This window comes from Rhinoraja longicauda, chromosome 9, assembly GCF_053455715.1.
Source record: "Rhinoraja longicauda isolate Sanriku21f chromosome 9, sRhiLon1.1, whole genome shotgun sequence".
Taxonomy (NCBI): Eukaryota; Metazoa; Chordata; class Chondrichthyes; order Rajiformes; family Arhynchobatidae; genus Rhinoraja; species Rhinoraja longicauda.
In genome coordinates this window covers 16,222,163-16,241,914 of record NC_135961.1, presented here as the reverse complement: position 1 = coordinate 16,241,914, position 19,752 = coordinate 16,222,163, and the positions used below count along the sequence as shown (strand labels likewise).

The 19,752-nt window shown below is 38.8% G+C and overlaps 1 protein-coding gene across 16 annotated transcripts in view; it reads left to right on the top strand.

Moving 5' to 3' along the window:
* LOC144596502 (girdin-like) overlaps positions 1 to 19,752 on the top strand; it is a 129,685-nt gene that overhangs the window by 75,102 nt on the left and 34,831 nt on the right. For all 16 annotated transcript variants that reach the window (XM_078404866.1, XM_078404861.1, XM_078404859.1 and 13 more), the window contains 8 exons: positions 2,435 to 2,712; positions 4,273 to 4,416; positions 7,097 to 7,283; positions 9,887 to 10,032; positions 12,539 to 12,631; positions 13,356 to 13,564; positions 14,865 to 14,948; positions 16,496 to 16,693. In XM_078404866.1, the coding sequence (XP_078260992.1) occupies positions 2,435 to 2,712; positions 4,273 to 4,416; positions 7,097 to 7,283; positions 9,887 to 10,032; positions 12,539 to 12,631; positions 13,356 to 13,564; positions 14,865 to 14,948; positions 16,496 to 16,693 (1,339 nt within the window). The remainder of the gene's footprint in view (positions 1 to 2,434; positions 2,713 to 4,272; positions 4,417 to 7,096; positions 7,284 to 9,886; positions 10,033 to 12,538; positions 12,632 to 13,355; positions 13,565 to 14,864; positions 14,949 to 16,495; positions 16,694 to 19,752) is intronic.

Sequence of the window (19,752 nt, the reverse complement as noted above, 5' to 3'; positions counted from 1 at the left end):
GTTATTTTGGTCATTTGATGCATCAACTTAATCCATACCACATTAGAGTTTTATTGAAACTACATTGTATGCGAACAATATTTTTTAATTAATGCTTTTCTTGATGGAAATTGGGCCCAGACAAATGAAGATAAATATATAGTCCATGCATTCATCAGCATCCTTGTAATGCACAGGAAACATTTTTATCACATTTATAAATTTGAAACTTCTGTAAAATCATTTTCCAGTTTCAGCATCTGTGTTCATTCATATCTCTAAGTAATGGATATTTTTCCTAATTGACCAAAGCAGTTTGTATTATATAGACAGTAATTAATAAGATCAATCTGTAAACGTTAGACACTGTTTTTTTTTTGTAAATGGCTGCCCCCAAAAAACTATTAACTTTACCATAAAAGAAAACCGATGAAAATTGATTGTCAGAACAAAGCACAAATTTGGAAAAATGTCATTCCCTGTGTCTGCAAAACGAAAATTTGTTTTCTCACTTGTCCATTTAGATCCATTCACTGTAAGGAGTCTCAAACAGAGTCCAAATTTTTTTTAAACACATTCATGTCAGTTTCAATTTCAGTGGCTGATAATTGGCAGGAGGGGTAAACATGCTAAAGAAGAAAAAGGAGTTGAGTTGGAACAGAGAATGCAGAAATTGGTGGCAGCTGGCCAAAACCTCAACCTTGCTTTGCTGAGGCATAAAGCCTAGAAGAAGACAGCATTTCATTATTCAGACTGTTTACTACCCCTGGAATTATAATGTTGAGGCAGGATCTGCACCTGGCGAGTCACCGGGTATTTAGCAGTCGGGTAGGGCATACTGCTACTGTCGAAGACAAGACAGAACAGTCTGAAGCTAAGCCTCTAGGCCCAAAGTAGCTCAAGGGTGCCCATTGTTGTCATCTACCATCTCCTTTACAGCAGTCAGCAATCTCCCACTGGCTTGAAAACAGCAACGAAGACTCACTGTTTAGCAACTAGGGCAGGCAGGGTTGAAATCCTACATGCCTTGGAACATTGTTGTGAAGCTGCCATCTTCAATGCAGTGATGGTAAAAGCAGAGCATTGTGTTCATTTGTGGTGTGACTAAGTAATTGTTAGCCGTGTCCATGTTTTCTGAGTGTTGAAGATATTGAAAATTTTCTGCCTTAGGCTTTTTTTTCCATTGTAGTCCTGCGATGTGTTCAGGTTAAATAATGTCAAACTCCTTCAATGGTTTTGTTTAGCTATTTATTTAGAGCATGTTTAGTTTAGTTTATTATTATTGTCACGTGTTGCGTGCTGTCCAGTCAAAGAAAAGGCTATATGTGATTACAGTCAAGCCGGCCACCGTGTGAAAAAAGAATAAATGGTACGACAATAATGCAAGATAAGTCCAATTAAAAGATAGTTCAAAGGTCTCCAATGAGGTAGATGGGAGGTCAGGACCACACTCTAGCTGGTGTGAGGACGGTTCAGTTGCCTGATAAGAGTTGGGAGGGAATTGTTCCTGAATCTGGAGATATGCATTTTCAAACTTGTGTGCCTCTTGCCTTATGGGAGAGGGAAGAAGAAGGAGTGCCAGGGTGAGGCAGGTCCTTGATTATGCAAGGCCTTACTGTGCTCGAGTGAAGTGCAAATAGAGTCAGTGGAAAAGAGGTAGTTGGAGTAACTCAGTGGGTCAGGCGACATCTCTGGAGAAAAAGGATGGGGGACATTTCGGGTCGGAACCCTTCTTCAGACAGTGGAAGGGAAGTTGGTTTACGTGATGGTCTGGGCTATGTCCACAACTCTCTGCAATTTCTTGCGGCCTTGGATGGAGCTGTTCCCAAACCAAACCAAAGCGATAAAGTGCTTTCTACGCTGCATCTGTAGAACTTGGTGAGCATTGTTGGGGACATGCCAAACTTCCTAAGCCTTCCAATGAAGGAGAGGCATTGATGTGCTCTCTTGGCCATAGTTTCAAAGTGCAGGCGATATTTAATCCTCCAGCATCTGCAGTTTTTTGATTTTACTTGATTGTTAGAGTTAACCTCTACATCCAAGAAGTTACTATTGTAGCTGCATGTTGTAAATCAAATGTAAAATAACTTTTTTTTTGTTTCATTTATAATCTGTATACCTTCATTTATATTTCTTTCAATTTCTCCTTACACCTGTCATTTCTTCTATTTTTGTATTGGGCTGATTTTAATTCAGTTCCTTTGTCAGTCATCAAGTCCAAATGGCTATGGTGATGAAGCCATTTGTTAGCTATTGTTTTCAAGTATAAAACCAAGCCATGCCATTTGCACTTACAGTAACTCAAAAGGGCAATGCTTTTGACCTTATACAAGTATTTATCACTAGTGCATGCTGCAAAATCAGGACTTTTTTTAATTGCAAATAACTTTTATGTAAAGTGCAATTCAATGGTGATTAGAACATTTAAAATAATGGTTAAACTTTTCTTTGATAGGTGGAGCATTCAACACTGGGTTCCCAAAGTGCATCCTTAATGACTCAGAATTCTCAGCTTCAGAACCAACAGTTGACTTCGGAGAATGAAAATGAAATACTGTTGAAAGAAAAGGATGAATTGAAATTATTGTATGATTCACTTGTCAAAGATCATGAAAAACTAGCAAAGTTGCATGAGCATCAGGCAACAGAATATGAGAATCTCATTAATAAACATGGAAGTCTGAAATCTGCTCATAAAAATTTAGAAGTTGAACACAAAGATCTTGAGGACAGGTAATTTTTAAGTTTTTACTCAGTGTTAAATATTTATGGAAATGTCATCTTGTACCCGTCAGAAAGATGATCACTTTAACATCTTTTAAAAAGGCAGTGGTTTTCAAAGTGGTGGGTGGAGTGGTGCTGACCTTGATTATGTTATGAAATGTTAAAAAATGTGTGGTTCTCTCTGCCTCTTTAACTATACAGCAGTCTACAGACTAGAAATGTTAGTCATGGAGCCACTCAGCATGGAAACAGACCGACCAAGATGCCCCATCTACATTAGTCCCACCTACCTGTATTTGGCCCAAATCCCTTTAACCATTTCCTATCCGTGTACCTGTCCAAATATCTTTTAAATGGTGTGATAGTATCTGTCTCAGCTACCTCCTCTGGCAGCTCGTTCCATACATCCACCACCCTCTGTGAAAAGATTTCCTCTCAGGTTCCTATTAAATGTTTCCCTCTCAGCTTAAACCTGTTGTAGAAGTCAAACTTGTGAAGAAAGTTTTGGTTCAAAGTCGATTGTATATGTACAGCACCAAGACAGCTTTTTGCTCGCTGAATCCAAGCCATCATGTATTAATCCTACTTTATTTAACCAACAATCCCATCAATTCCCCCTCGCACCAGGCTCTACCATTCACCTACACACTGAGGCAATTTATAAATTAATTTATCAACTAACACAACTTTATGATGTGAGGAAGCCAGAGCACCTAAAAAAGCCAATAAGTTCACAGAGATAATGTGCAAACTACACTGACTGAAGCTCAGTCAGCAGGATGATTCCCCATGTCACTAGAGTTGTGAGGCAATTTCCTTTTGAAGAGAGCTAAAAACAAACCACTGGAGAAACTCAGTGGGTCATGCAGCATCTGTGGAAGGTAATGAACAGTTTACATTTTTGGTCTACATCCTTCGTCTAGACAAACTTTATATAGGATGTTATCTGATGTGACTCAATGTTTTAAGATGTTAGCAAACATTAGAAATATAGCATTCCCCTACCATTGATTGCCTTTTTTTAAAAATGATGCAGACTCTTGAATTGTAAACTTTATATGTGCTTATCTTTATCTTATTTGCTTTCCCTATCACTTTCTCCTGTTTACCCTCAAACTCGGCCTTATTATTCCAGGCTCTCTTGCCTTCCCTTCTCATCCTATTTCTCTTCTCTACTTTCATTCTCTTCTTTTGTCTCCCCACTCTTCCTTCCTTACCCCAATCCTGCATCTGTTTTGCTCTCACCAATCTGCTCCCCCACCCCACCCACAATTCTCCGGTCCCCTTTGTGACCTTCTCTATCCTTTCATGGGGGATCTTAAGAGTGAGGAGTATGACCTGTGCTGTGTTATAATAAGGCATATTCTAACTGTTTATACCGTACTGCGACATTTCTGATTTTACTGCGAGCTTCCATTATAATATATCTAACTCCATGTGAACGATTTTTAAAACCGTTTAAAAATTGATTAAAGATCTATTAAAATGCAAATTCTAGACTTGGCTTTTAGTTTTTATCATCTTCCTGTTTTGATTTAAAAAATGATTTGAATGAAATTATCTGTGCAGATACAATGAACTGGTGAAGCAGAAGGGCCAATTAGAAGAGCTGGAGACTATATTGAAAAAAGAGCAGGAGAAGATGCGCCAAGATGCTGAGAAACACAATACCACCATGCTTGAGTACCAGAAAACTTGCAATGAAAATGCTAGGTTTGTGGCTTCACTGAAAATGTAAATGTTTTCCCCCATTGGCCACCTTCCAGATTAAAATGATTTGAGATTTTGACACTGGACAAGAATGATGCTAGACTGCAAGTTAATAACTACCAAGAAAACTACAGTTTTGTGTGGAAGCAAAGACGATGGAATAAAGTACTTTAAAATTATGAGGATTTGGAAGTAGAGTAAACCCTCGTTTTATTGGATCCCTTTATAATGGATTTTGATTATGGCGGATGGACCTTCCAACGCCACCTCTAGATCGTACCACCTTTCCAGCCACTTACAATCGCGGCTTCCAACACCACCCCAGCTTGCAAGGTGCACCAGCAAGCCCTTCTTCACCCACTGCACAGTCCAGTTGAAGCGACTATTGTCGCATCTCACGTTGTAGCCCCTGGGGACAGCACTTTCTTCAGGATGCTGCCACCGACAGGACGCGCTCGGTGACCATGGCTCCTTCGGGCTCCCTCCACTCTCACCAGCTGCCACCTCTTCCTGTCACCCATCACCCATCCATGTTCTCCAGAGATGCCACCTGACCTGCTGAGTAACTCCAGCACTTTGTGTCTTTTTGTGTATTAACCATCATCTGCAGTTCTTTGTTTCAACTACATACAATAATAATAGCTTACTCTGTAATAGCAGACAATGGGCAATAACGGACACCATTCCCCACTCCCCCATGGTCCACTATAACGAAGGTTTACTGTACAGACAGTGTAAATCCAAAATTGAAAATTATGTATAATTGTTAGTTATTAGTCCCACTAATAAAGAATTCAGAGGAAACATGACTCCAAGAGTGGATGCAATGTGGTACATCATCATAGAGGCATACAGCATGGAAACAGACCCTTAGGACCCAACTCGTCCAAGCTGCCCAGGATGTTGTATTTGCCCAAGCCTGGCCCTTTTTCCTCTAAACCTTTACTATCCATGTACCTGTTCCAATGCTTTTTAAATGTTGTTATTGTACCTGCCTCAGCTCCTCAGCTACTTCATCTAGTCATTGTTCCCTGCACCCACCACCCTGTGTAGAAAAAGCTGCCTCTCAAGTTCTGATTCCATTTTTCTCCTCTCACTGTAAATCTATGCCCTCTAGTTATTTTTTCCCTGTCATAGGAAAATGGCTCCATTCCCCTCATAATTTTATACACCTCTCAGATCACCCCAGAAATCACCCATGCACCAAGGAATGCAATACTCCGAGTGCAGCTTTACCAGTGTCTTGTATAACTGAAAGGTAACGCCCCAACTTCCATTCACAATTCCCTGACTGATGAAGACCAGTGTGCCAAAAGCCACCTTCACGACCCTAACAACCTGCGACATCACTTTCAAGGAACTAGGTTTTTGTACTCCTAGATCTCTCTGCTCTACAACACTCCCCAGAGACTTTCCATTCACTGTGATCCTGCCCTGGTTTGACATTCCATGGTTAAAAATCGAACTTATCTTAGTTAAAATCTTCAGCCTGCACGCTCAGTTGATCAAGGTTCTGCTATAATATTCGATAACCATTTTCATTGTCTGCGATACCCTTTTTTTTAGTGCCATCTGCAAACTTACTAATTGTACCTTGTACATTCTCATCCAAATTGTTGGTATAAATGTCAAACAGCAGTGGAGCCAGCACCGATACCTGAGGCACATTACCAGAGACAAGCCTCCCCTCCAAAAAAAACTTCCACCACCACCTATTTCCTACCATGCAATAGCAATTCTGTATCCAGTGAGCTAGCCTTTCCTGGAACCTATGCCATCTAACCTTCCTGAGCATTCTCCCATGTGGGACCTTATCAAAAGGCCTTGCTGAAGGTCACATAGATTACGTCTGCAGCCCAGCCCCCCCTCAACTTTCTTGGTTGCCTCTTCAAAAAAAATCCAATCAATTTTGTGAGACTCGATCTTGCACACACAAGACCATGCTAACTGTCCCTAATCAACCCCTTTCCAAATGCATATATATCTTCGCCCTCAAAATCTTCTCCAATAACTTGTCTACCACGGATGTTGGGCTCACTGGCTTACACAAATACATTAAGGATTTTAAGAAAAGACTAGGGGACTTGAACTTTTATATTTGACGGATTTGGAATATGAAAATGTGGAAGTGATGTTTCAGTTGTATTAACCTTTGGATAGGCTTCATTGGAGCATTGCTTTCAATTTTAGACAGGCATTGTTCATCTTTGCTGATTAAATGCAAATAAATTATTCAATGGTTGAAATATTAAAATTCTTCCTAAATTGATTGTATTTAATTGATTTTAGGAAATTAAGTACTGATCAAATGAAGTATTTAAAATGATAACGGAAGGATCAGGGAGATGCAGATAAACTAATTTCAATGTAGGAAGAATAACATTTTAGATTAAAACTTGGCAAATTATTTGAACAATTAAAATGTTTGATAAAAGTGCTTTTACTCTCCGGCATCCATCCCCTTTGACTACAAATGGCCATTGTTGCCTTAAGATGTTACAGCATCTGATAAACTATGCCCCAAGGAAAGTGAGGAATGTGAAAGAAAGTTGGGAATTCAGGTGTTTGTAGAAAAGTAATCCTGACTACGAGATCCCTTGAAATTTCTTGATATAATCAACTTTCTATCTTGCTGCCCTTTTACTTGCAAAATAAATAATATGTTTTACTTTTCTGTTTAAAGATTGAACCAAATAAATAGTCATCTTCTAAAGGAGAACGAAGGTTTCCAGTTGGACCACAAAAATCTAAAAAGCCTCTTGAATGGTGGCAAGCTGGAACAAGCACGCTTGGAAGCAGACTTTGCAAAACTAAAGGAACAGTACCAACAACTGGATATCAGTTCCACTAAATTAAACAATCAATGTGAGGTGGGTGTAGATGTAAAATAAAAATCTAATGGGCTGATGGTGATAACGATTTTGGGGTGGGAAATAAGCTTTGGCATAGGACAACTTTCCTATCTTGTGCACATTTGTGGATGTAAATGAATGATTTAAAAATAGATTGGCTCATTTTGTAGTGATTCTAATTGCCAAAACACAGTTATACATGAAGAACCAGTGATTTACTGCACTATCACAGTGTGAGCTGCTGACAACTTCTCCAGCATATTTTGGAGAAATCAAGCAATTAATGGGAACATGGTATCTGCGAGTTATTTTTGCTTAAGAAAAATGGCCCAGAAATGTCACTATTTATTTAATGGTTTACTGACTTATAATTATGGCTTAACAACCTCTCGAACCCCAAAAATATATGGATTGGCAGATAAATATTTCAAAGTTCTGTAACTGCTTAAAATTTTGAGTCTTTTCAAAATTTGCTCAATATATTTTCATTTCTGCTTTAACCTTTTCTATGGCTCAGTGCAGGTCCGCCATCAATTTTCCAGAAACTGATGGTCCAGTCCCTCCTTCAATCCAAACAAAATCCTCCCTGAAAATGTGGGGGCGGGTCGAATTTGCCCCCTGTGGCCGGGACTATGGAACTCAGGCCTGGCCAGAGCCAGCAGATCCATTCCCATAGCCGACATCCACGGCCAATCGGCAGATTTAATTTGCGACCTGCGACTAGGGCTTTGGAACTCTGGCCCAGCCGGAGCCAGCAGATTTGTTTCCATAAGTTGACTTTGTGGGCCAGTATCTCGGCCCACCAAGGCCGTGACCTCTGTTGGTCTGGCAAAACAGATAATCCAGAAAAACTCTGGAACGAATGGTGCTGGAAAATCAGCAGTGGACCTGTAATTATTTAGTTCTCTGTGAAATGTTTTAAATTGTTAGAAATTGTTCTCTCCCTGCATGGCTGTCAGCCATTTCATGATGTTTTAAGACATCAGAAGTGTCTTAAAGCTGAAACAATAACAGAACATGCAGGAAATATTTTGGAAGTGTCCGTGAAGAGAGACGATGTTAATATTTGAATTCTAAAATCCTTCATCTAATCTGAAAAATGGGTAAAAACAAGTTTAAGTCGCAGAGAAAGAGAATGGGAGATTGGATTAAACGGAGGAGGCATCTGTAACAGGGTGATTTACAGAGGAACTGTCCAGTACTGCTATGGGTAAAGAATGCAAATTACCTGGTTGTACAATTCAATATCGATTTCAGAATGCTGCAATATATTCAGAAGAAGTTGCTGTTCTTCAAGATTGCTGTGGACCTTGTCATAACAGTGGAGGAAGCTACAGAGAAGTTGGAGTGGGATCGAGAATGAACATGGCAACAGGGTTTTAGGTCATTCCTGCTGTCGGAATACAAAGCAATCTCACCACTTTTGGTTTCTTCAGTGTAGAAGAGACCCTGTTGTGAACATCATAATATAACAATGCGAAGAAGTGCAAGTAAATTGCAACCTGACCTGGAAAGGCTATTTTGGTCCCGAACAGTGGGAAGAGAAGAGGCAAACGGATAGTTTTTTAACTGCTGTGGATTCTAAACTCTGCCACTTATATCCACAGCAGTCCTAGCGTCATCCTATCACAGATGTTTCCTTTGATTCATCCCTCCCTCTCTAGACTTTCCCATCCTAAAATAAACTTATTTTTCTCTTTCCCAACTCTGACAAAGAGTCTTCATATTGAAGCATGAACTTTGTTTCTCCTTCCATATATACTGCCTGATCTGCTGAATGTTTTGTTATTATTTTAGATGACCAGCATTTGCTATTTTGTTTCTGTACTTGACTGCAACTAACATTAAGAAAGGAGAAATCCATGTTGCTAGATCTTTCTGATGTCTCTCTTCAAATTCTATAATAAGGATAGTCACTTTACAGTTAACTTCAGATTTTGGGTTAGGGATAAAACTCCATACAGATAGCACCCGAGTGCGGGATTGAACCTGGGTCTCTGGCATTATAAGACAGCAACTCTACCATTGCGCCACTGTGCCGTCCTGATAAAATTGTTGATGCTTTCACAAAACCTTTCAAGTATTTCCAAACATCTCTAATGATCAGAAAAAGGATCTGATGTAAAAAATATAAATAATAATAAAAATAATGAAAATAACTACTTAAGCTGCTTAATTTAACTTGCCATTTTTCTGAACGTCAGCTGTACTAGATGTGCCAAGTTTGCTGGCATAAAACTGAGGGGCCAAATTAGAGTGTGTTCTGAACTGAGGACCAGTTTATCCTGATACACCATTGACTTTGTGCAACAAGCTGTTGGTTTACTGCAGAACTACTGACGAGCTGCCAGTGCAGATGTGCCTAATAAAATTATTTTAGCACTTACAGAACTATAAAACAGATTTCAAGTTAATATTAATAATGCCTGTTGTGTTGCAAAGGATGCAAAACATATTTGCATAGTGAAACCATGGTGCCTTCAAGTTGGAGAAAAATAAACTGATTTTTTACATGAGGGGAGTTTAGGCTTAACCTGTTATTAAATATTTTGAAAGGATGTGTTTCTGAATTATTCTCTTACACTTCAAAATAATTACACTATGCAATCTATTTTATGCAGCTACTGAGCCAATTAAAAGGGAATCTTGAGGAAGAAAACCGGCATTTACTAGGCCAGATCCAGACATTGATGCTGCACAATAGATCATTATTGGAACAGAGCATGGAGAGTAAGGATATGTTCCATGTGGAGCAACGGCAATATATGTAAGTAGAATGAAAAGTATTTTTAGTTTACAGCAAGAGAACAGGCCCTTATGCCCAACAATGCCATGCCAACCATTGATTACCCGTTCACACTAGTTCTCATTCACTTCCGACACATTGAGGCAATTTCCAGAGGCCAACCACATATCTTTGGGATGTGGGAGGAAACTGGAGCATGGCGAGGAAACCAACATGGTCACAGGGTGAACGTACAAACTTCTTACAGATACCACTCGATGTCGGAATTGAACGCGGATCTCTGGAGCAATGAGGCAGCCGCTCTACTAGCTGTGCCACTGCGTATAAGAATTTAATTGTTCCATTGTTGGAACATATGACAATTAAACTCACTTTTCTCTGACCACCAACTACCCATTTACACGAATCCAATTTTCTTCCACAAAAGGGGGCGTTCGGCCCATTTTATCAGCTCATAAATATCCCTTCACCACTCACACTAAGGCAAATTAACCTCAATAGGTGGAAACCTATGAGGTCCTGGGGAGAACCTGCAATCTACACTACACAGAAAAGCAGCACCCTAAGTTGTGATTGAACGCGGGTCTCCAGCACTGAGAGACAGCAGCTCAACCTGCTGCACCACTGTCGAAGGTTATTCATTAAAACACTCCTTGTTGCTCATCTTGAATTATGCTGTAGAAAGGATGTGATTAAGCTAGAGAATGCAGTAAATATTCACAAGGATGTTTCTAGGAGGCCTTGAGTTCCAAGATGAGAGTGAATAGTCTAGGAGTGTTTTCCCTGAGGCAAGGGAAGCTGAGGGGTGACTTTAAAGAATGGAGGTTTATGATAAAGTGAATGGTCAGTAAAATTTCTGGGGTAAAGGTCATTAGTTGGTGGTGAGAGGGGAAAGATTTAAAGGAGATCTGAGGGTGGGTTTTTTCATGCAGAGGATGGTAGACATATGGACGAACTACTAGAGGAAACAATAGAGGCTCGTGCAACTACAGTGTTTGAAAGACATTTGGACAGATACATGGATAAGAAATGTTTGGAGGGATATGAGACAAGCTCAGATTATCTGCCACTGTTTATGGCACGTGATACAGAAGCATGCAATTTGCTTACATGCGTCTGTATCATATGCCAAAAACAATTTTGTATATATATAATTCAATTTTAATTTATTTAAGTTTCAGTTAAACTTAATTGCTTAGTTACAAAGTTTAGCACTAAGAAATTAAAATTTGATAATTGGTTTTCTGTGTACAGCTAGATTTATACCATTGAGGGTTTTTTTAACCAGGGTATAGTTATGAAGCATGAAAGAGAGAGCGAGAGAGAATAGCTATTAGCTGAGACAAAACACAAAGTGCTGAAGAGAGGTCCCGAGCCAAAATGTTGCCTGTCCATTCCCTCCAAAGATGGTGTCTGACCCACTGAGTTTCTCCAGCATATAGTGTTTTGCTCACGATTCCGACATCTACAGTTTCTTGTGTCACTATTAACTTGCACGATAATACCTTGTTTAATGCTAACTCACATAGCGCTGCTCGAGAGCATATCTAGAGCTCTAATTGAGATATTACTGTACTTCTAGTTAAATGTATTGACAACTAATTAAGATTCATGGAAAATAGAACATAAAAAAGTACAGCACAACTTCAGCCAACAATGATCGTGCCAAACACGATGCCAAGATAAACTAATCTCATCTGCTTGCACATGATCCATATCCCGAAATTCACCTCATGTCCATGTAAAAGCCTCTTAATTGCCATTATATCTGCCTCTACCAATACCCCTGGCAGCATGCTCCAGACACCCACCACCCTCCGTTTAAAAAAAAAAACTTGCCCCTCACATCTTTAAAATTTGCCCCTCTTGCGTTAGAGCTATGCCCTCCAGTCTTTGACATTTCCACCTAGAGAAATTGTTCTGTCTACCCTATCTATGCCTCTTCTAATTTTATATGCTTCTATCAACGTCTGGTGTGCTAGAGAAAACAATCCCATTTTGTACAACCTCTCCTTTCAACTAATACTCCCTAATCCAGGCAGCATTCTGGTAAACCTTTCCTGCATCCTTTCCAACGTTCCCACATTCTGTAATGGGGTGATCAGATCAGCACGCGATATTCTTTTTTTTTTTTTAATAAAAAAATTTGCATGTATTATAGAATTTTGAATACCTAGGTTGAGCTGTTCCATCACGGTGACAGAGATCCTGACCTCGGGAGCTGTGTGGAGTTTGCACGTTCTCCCTGTGACTGCTTGGATTTCCTCTGGGTGCTCTGATTTACTCCCACATCCCAAAGACATATGGGTTTGTAGATTAATTGGACTCCGTATAAGATTGTCCACGAGTGTGTTGAGAGTGAATGCAAGTGGGATAACAGATCTAGTGGTCGGTATGGACTCAATGGGCTGATGGACCTTTTTTCCATGCTGGTACACTTAACTAAACTAATAGAATAATTTGTATAGAGCCCTGTTTAAGTGTGTAAATGTGTTTACTCACCTTAAGTTGTTTTCTTTACCTGAAGAGATAAACTAAACGAACTTCGGCGGCAGAAGGAGAAACTCGAAGAGAAAATTATGGATCAATATAAGTTCTACGAGCCTTCACCTCCTCGAAGGTATGAATAACGTATGATGAGCATTTGACAGCTCTGGGCCTGTAGTCACTGGAGTTTACAAAGATGACTGGGGACATTATTGAAACTTAATGAATAGTGAAAGTCCTGGATCGAGTGGATGTGGTAAGGATGTTTCCATTGGTGGGAAAGTCTAGGACCAGAGGAGCATAGCCTCAGAATAAAAGGACGTTCCTTTAGAAAGGAGATGAGGAGGAATTTCTTTAGTCAAAGTGTGGTGAATCTGTGGAATTCATTGCCACAGACGGCTGTGATTGTCAAATCATTAAGTATTTTTAAAGCGGAGATTGATAGATCCTTGATTGGTAAGGGTATTAAAGGTTACAGGAAGAAGGCAGGAGAATGGGGTTGAGAGCAAAAGATAGATCAGCCATAATTGAATAGCGTAGACTCACTGGGCCAAATGGCCTAATTTTGCTCCTATGATTTAATGAACATAAAATGTATTCACTGTATTTTCAAAAGGTATAGTTCAAATTGAATTATACGTCATTAGTCTGGTTTTCAGTAGCACCTTTGTTAGTATTTTTTACTCGCTCTTCTACTTAAACATAATTTCTTTGAAAGAATAACCAAATACAATTTATTTTCATGCCAGTTTACAATGTGGAGTGATAGTACCGTAATTAATTTAGTTTGCTGGTTTCTCATTTGGATCTCTGTTTATGGCAACTTGTTTGTGTAGTGATTTGTTCCTTTATCCCAGAAGGGGCAATTGGATTGCCATAAAGATGAAAAAATTAATAAAACACAAAAAGGAAGGCAACAGAGAGCGCATTAAGTCTCTCACTAGTACTCCAACTAGATCAGAATCAAGTGATGGATTTCTTCAGCTTCCTCAGCATGATAGTCAAGATAGTTCTTCTGTTGGATCCAACTCTCTTGATGAAGGCCACTCAGCCAAGAAAAGCAGTAGTGAGTACAACCAAACCTATTTCTTTGCTTTAACGTATTGCCTACAGCAAGACAAATTATTGTTTCCTGTTTCAGAAAAAATACTGAAAAAGAACATTGTATTATGTATCTATTTTGGTTTTTTTAATTAAAATTTCACGATCAGGACAGTTGGAAATTAGATGTTAAATTCAGGCATGTGAATTTTCCGCGGATCTCCGCATTTTTTAAATCAATTTTCGGCGCTTTTTGCATGATTTCCACGTTTTTCATTTTGCCAACGGAAAAATCGGATGGGGAAAAAAAAAGAAAATAAACGATGTATAGAATTGAAATGAACACTAGGGTTCTGTTAGAGGTCGCTAGGGGTTCCGCGAGAAATCCCCCGTGCCCTGGAAGTCTCCCCGAAAATGTAGCACCTAGGCTGGGCAAGCCAGCCAATCTCGACCTCATTGCGACTTCCACGGTCGATCGGTGGGTTGAATTTGCAACCTGCGGCTGGGGCTCTGGAACTCCAGCCCAGTTGGAGCCAGCAAATCTATCCCCATAGCCAACTTCCTTAGCCAGCTGGATAAACCAGCAAAGCTCTGGAACCAAGAGTGGCCAGAAAATCAGTGGTGGAATTGTAATGAGTAAATATTAAATTTAAGTGCAAGATTATATAACTAAATTAATTAAGACGGAGTTAAAATATAAAACACAGCAGGAAAGCTAATTGCCCACCATTTTGGGCTGATTATCAATTAATGTGCGAATTTACTTCAAAATGTTATTAGTATACAGTGACATATTCACATTATTTTGTAATGTCTGTTTTTACATTGAAATGCACTAAAAGAGGCTTGAAACTGGTAATTTTGTGTGTAAATTTTCAAAACTTTTCTGATTTTTTGACCCCCGTTGTATGCCTCGCGCAAGTGCTCGGCTCTTTTCCTTTTTTTTGACCTTACATGCCTGTAAATTGGTTAATTATTCATTGTTCTTTAAAGTCCTATTTGAGGTACTTGCATTATCAGAAAATTTAGTAAAACGTTCAATGTTGAACTTCTTCCAAAAGATTGTTTATATGATCTTAATTTTGTACATATTTAATAGCAATTTATAAGACCCCAAATAGATGATTAGAACTGAAACTCATACTTAATCAAAGCAGTTCCATTCAATCGAGTATACATCATTCATTTAACATTTGTGTAGTATAATCAGCTGAAACTTAGTATAAGCATGTGTGTCACCAGTTTCAGCATTTGTTAACTTCCACCTGTTTTCCCTCTGTTTTCATTTCCCAATATTCTCTATATCAAATGCTCTGAAATAAAAGTGGCCACACTGAAAAGACTGCCCTTTATGAGGAACAGACCAAAGGATAAAGACAAAATGAAGGCCCTCTACCGTCGCTCCATGTGTAAGACCCTCTGAAACTTAATCTTCGCGAGTGGCTCATTTGCTCTCATTTTTTAACCATTAACTGTTCCTTGTACAGCCCTTGTTTATACTTTCTAATTAATACTCTATATATCTGAGGCTCCATTTCTTTCATTGCCATAAAATGGTTCATGAATTTGTACATGGGAAGTATACAATAAATATTTTTTGTATTTTAAAATTAATCATCATATATTCTAATGGAATTATAAGAAATTATTTTATAAAGAGATATAAGCAACTAGTGTACCAAATTAAAAGAATTGAAGCCAACTAGTTCTAAAACTGTAGGACTAGGCATTTTTTCATGGATTTTTAAAAAATTTTTGGACATTTATACAGAACTTGCAATGTTCTGCAGTGTAAAATACTATAGTTTCCAATTGTACAAAAGGATTGTTTGAGTAATACTTGAATCTTTAAATAAAATCATCCTATGAATGAACAATAAGACAAACCATGCTTTGGCTGATTCTGTTTAATATTTTAAATGATACCAACTCTAAAATAACAAGCTTTAAATGTCTCTGACTGCTTTTACTAAATTAACCAATATTTTTGTAGAATTGTGGACCAATATTAAACTAACAGCATTGGATGTCCATTATATACCAATTGCTCGTAGTTAAAAATCTGAATCTATGCCCGCCTGCAGGGAATCTAGAATATATATAAATAATGCAAACAGTAAGCATATCTTTTAACCATTCAGATTACTGGACCATTGCTGTTGTAAGCAGGAAGTATGCTTCAATAATTCAAATCAAAATTATGTGCAGGAAATAAAAAGAAAGAGAGATAGCAGTAAGACAATAAAGAGGACAGAAAGGATTAGATTTAAATTACTTTTTAAAAATGAGTTACTATTTGGACGATGTCTTCAAATTTACAACTTGCGTCTTCAGTGCCCGAGAATTCGGAAGTTATTAGCTTAATAGTCTTAACAAGCTGTTAAAAAACTCAGTCACATCTGAATTGCAAAGCCTAATTTATGTTTTGGTGTTTGATCTCTGTTGTGTAAGCTCTGCAAATCTATCACATTCATTTCACTGTGGAGTCTCATGTTTAGATACTGTTATAGTGAAGTTTCTGGAAGAACATTCAACAATTTTCTGACTTTTACATTGAATTCTGCTACCCTATTTACTCCTTTGAATCAAAAGGTATCAATACATGAAAGTTAGTCTTGTGCAGCACATTAACCACAAATAGTACTAAGCATGAACAACATTCACATTTCTAAAATAACTTTAGTAGTTCTGTACTTATATTCTGCATTAGACAATATTCTGCTTTTTAAAAAGTGATGCGAATCTTGTTTCACTATTAGGTCTGGTGCAAGATCCAGGGGAATAAATTATTGGACAAAGATTTTAGGTTAATTGGAGAATACTGTAGCGTTACTGCATTTGAGTAAAATCGGGCAATTTTCACCTTAATTCATTTAAATGCTAAACCCCATTAAGGGCATAGTGAAATTATGTGTTTAAAATAAATATTTGCTAATTTACCTTGCTTTCATCCCAGCTATGAACGATCTGCTCCAGTCTATGATATCAGCAGGAGTTCAATGGTCAGGTAGTTCTGAAAATTTGGAGGAATCTAATGAAGTGACAGAAGGGCAGAGAACAGAATTGGGGTCCATGGCATTCTCAACAACGGCTGTCAATCTCACAACTACTAGATCTGCTGGTTTCAGATCCCATCAAAGACTTCAGCCTAAAGGTAATGGTTGATTCTACTTGAAGTAAAATACCAGACCGATTCACAAATGAAAATCAATCACACAGGTAGATAATTGCTATGTCAAATATTTGTTTTACAGACGATTTACCAAATCCACTCGTTCATTTGAAAGTTAGTTTTGTAAAAGACTCTCCAGAACATGTAAAATTATTATTTTTGGCTTGTTTGCATTGCTTCAAAATTCAGTCATGCCAGGTCTGGGGATTTTAGAAATGCAAGAGGGGACACAGACACCTATTTGAAGGGTGGATCTGGTCTGGGGTGGGGGATGCAGGAGGGAATTGGAAGGGATAGATTGGTTCCCCCTGGAGTTTGAGGTCTGTGAGATTGGTGCCTCATTTAAGGGTAGTAGGATAGACAGTTGCAAGAAATTGCATGGTTTAATTTGTCCCACCCCTCAATTTGTCCCCCCATAGTGCTCCTCAACAATATGACCTAATTTCCTAGCTACAGCCTCAAGGAGAGTTGCATGGGGGAAAAAATATGAAGCCTGAACACAAATTACATGGAAATAATGCAAGGCATCTGTGGGTAAATCACATGAACCGCCCAGACAAATTAGCAAAGTATTCGAATTCAATCCAAGCACATTGAACTTTGAAAATTAGGAATTCTCAAATGTATAGGATATGCATCTGTGTTTCTTGTACTGCTTTTTATTCTTCTCATTAAATACAGCATGTTTGTAACATTTTAGAATCTGAATATTCTTAATTGATAAATATATTTGTTTTGACAAATTTATTTTGAAAACTTGATAAAAAATAATTATTTTGACATGAAGTGCTTTGCATATTTGCACAAAAGCAGAAACATATAAAAGTAATGGACTCTTTATATTTCCATATTTATCAAGACATTTTACTTTTTGTATAGCTTTTAATTTATATGTATTATAATTTTTCCATAATTTTTGCCTTTGTGGATCAACTTAAATAATTGCAATTGATGTATTTTACATCTTAAGCGAACCTAAAAATACAAGACATAGGTGTCAATAAAATAGCATGTGGTAACCTTCAATTAGCATGCTGATTTTTCAGTCTACTTTCAAGAGACAATAGACAATAGGTGCAAGAGTAGGCCATTCGGCCCTTCGAGCCAGCACCACCATTCAATGTGATCATGGCTGATCATTTTCAATCAGTATCCCGTTCCTGCCTTCTCCCCATACCCCCTGACTCCGCTATCCTTAAGAGCTCCATCTAGCTATCTCTTGAAAGCATTCAGAGAATTGGCCTCCACTGCCTTCTGAGGCGGAGAATTCTACAGATTTATAACTCTGACTGAAAAAGTTTTTCCTCATCTCAGTTCTAAATGGCCTACCCCTTATTCTTAAACTGTGGCCCCTGGTTCTGGACTCCCCCAACATTGAGAACATGTTTCCTGCCTCATGTCCAATCACTTAATAATCTAATATGTTTCAATAAGATCCCCTCTCATCCTTCTAAATTCCAGTGTATACAAGCCTAGTCGCTCCAGTCTTTCAACATACGACAGTCCCGCCATTCCGGGAATTAACCTAGTGAACCTATGCTGCACACCCTCAATAGCAAGAATATCCTTCCTCAAATTTGGAGACCAAAACTGCACACAGTCCTTCTGCATGCTTCCTTTCAGTGACTGATGCACTAGGACACCCAGATCTCGTTGTACGTCCCCTTTTCCTAACGAAACCATTCAGATAATAATCTGCTTTCCTATTCTTACCACCAAAGTGGATAACCTCACATTTATCCACATTAAACTGCATCTGCCATGCATTTGCCCTAACACACAACCTGTCCAAGTCACCCTGCAACCTCCTAGCATCTTCCTCACAATTCACACTGCCACACAGCTTTGTGTCATCTGCAAATTTGCTAATGTTACTTTTAATCCCTTCATCCAAGTCATTAATGTATATTGTAAATAGCTGAGGTACCGAGCCTTGCGGTACCCCACTAGTCACTGCCTGCCATTCTGAAAGGGCCCATTTATCCCCAGACTTTACTTTCTGTCTGCCAACCAATTTTCTATCCATGTCAGTACCCTACCCCCTATACCATGTGCTCTAATTTTGCCCACTAATCACCTATGTGGGACCTTGTCGAACGCTTTCTGAAAGTCAAGGTGCACTACATCCACTGGCTCTCCCCTGTCCATTTTCCTAGTTACATCCTCAAAAAATTCCAGAAGATTAGTCAAGTATGATTTCCCCTTCGTAAATCCATGCTGACTCGGAACGATCCTGTTACTGCTATCCAAATGCTCCGCAATTTCGTCTTTTATAATTGACTCCAGCATCTTCCCCACCACTGATGTCAGACTAACTGGTCTATAATTTCCTGTTTTCTCTCTCCCTCCTTTCTTAAAAAGTGGGATGACATTAGCTACCCTCCAATCCACAGGAACTGATCCTGAATCTATAGAACATTGGAAAATGATCACCAATGCGTCCATGATTTCTAGAGCCATCTCCTTAAGTACCCTGGGATGCAGACCATCAGGCCCTGGGGATTTATCTGCATTCAGTCCCATCAGTCTACCCAACACCATTTCCTGCCTAATGTGAATTTCCTTCAGTTCCTCTGTCACCCTAGGATCTCTGGCCACTAGAACATCTGGGAGATTGTTTGTATCTTCCTTAGTGAAGACAGATCCAAAGAACCGGTTCAACTCGTCTGCCATTTCCTTGTTCCCCATAATAAATTCCCCTGCTTCTGTCTTCAAGGGACCCACATTTGACTTAACTATTTTTTTCCTCTTCCCATACCTAAAGGAGCTTTTACTATCCTCCTTTATATTATTGGCTAGCTTACCTTCGTACCTCATCTTTTCTCCCCGTATTGCCTTTTTACTTATCTTCTGTTGCTCTTTAAAAGAATCCCACTCCTCTGGCTTCCTGCTCTTCTTTGCTATGTTATACTTCTTCTCTTATTTTTATGCTGTCCTTGACTTCCCTTGTCAGCCACGGGTGCCTCTTACTCCCCTTAGAATCTTTCCTCCTCTTTGGGATGAATTGATCCTGCAACTTCTGCATTATTCCCAGGACTACC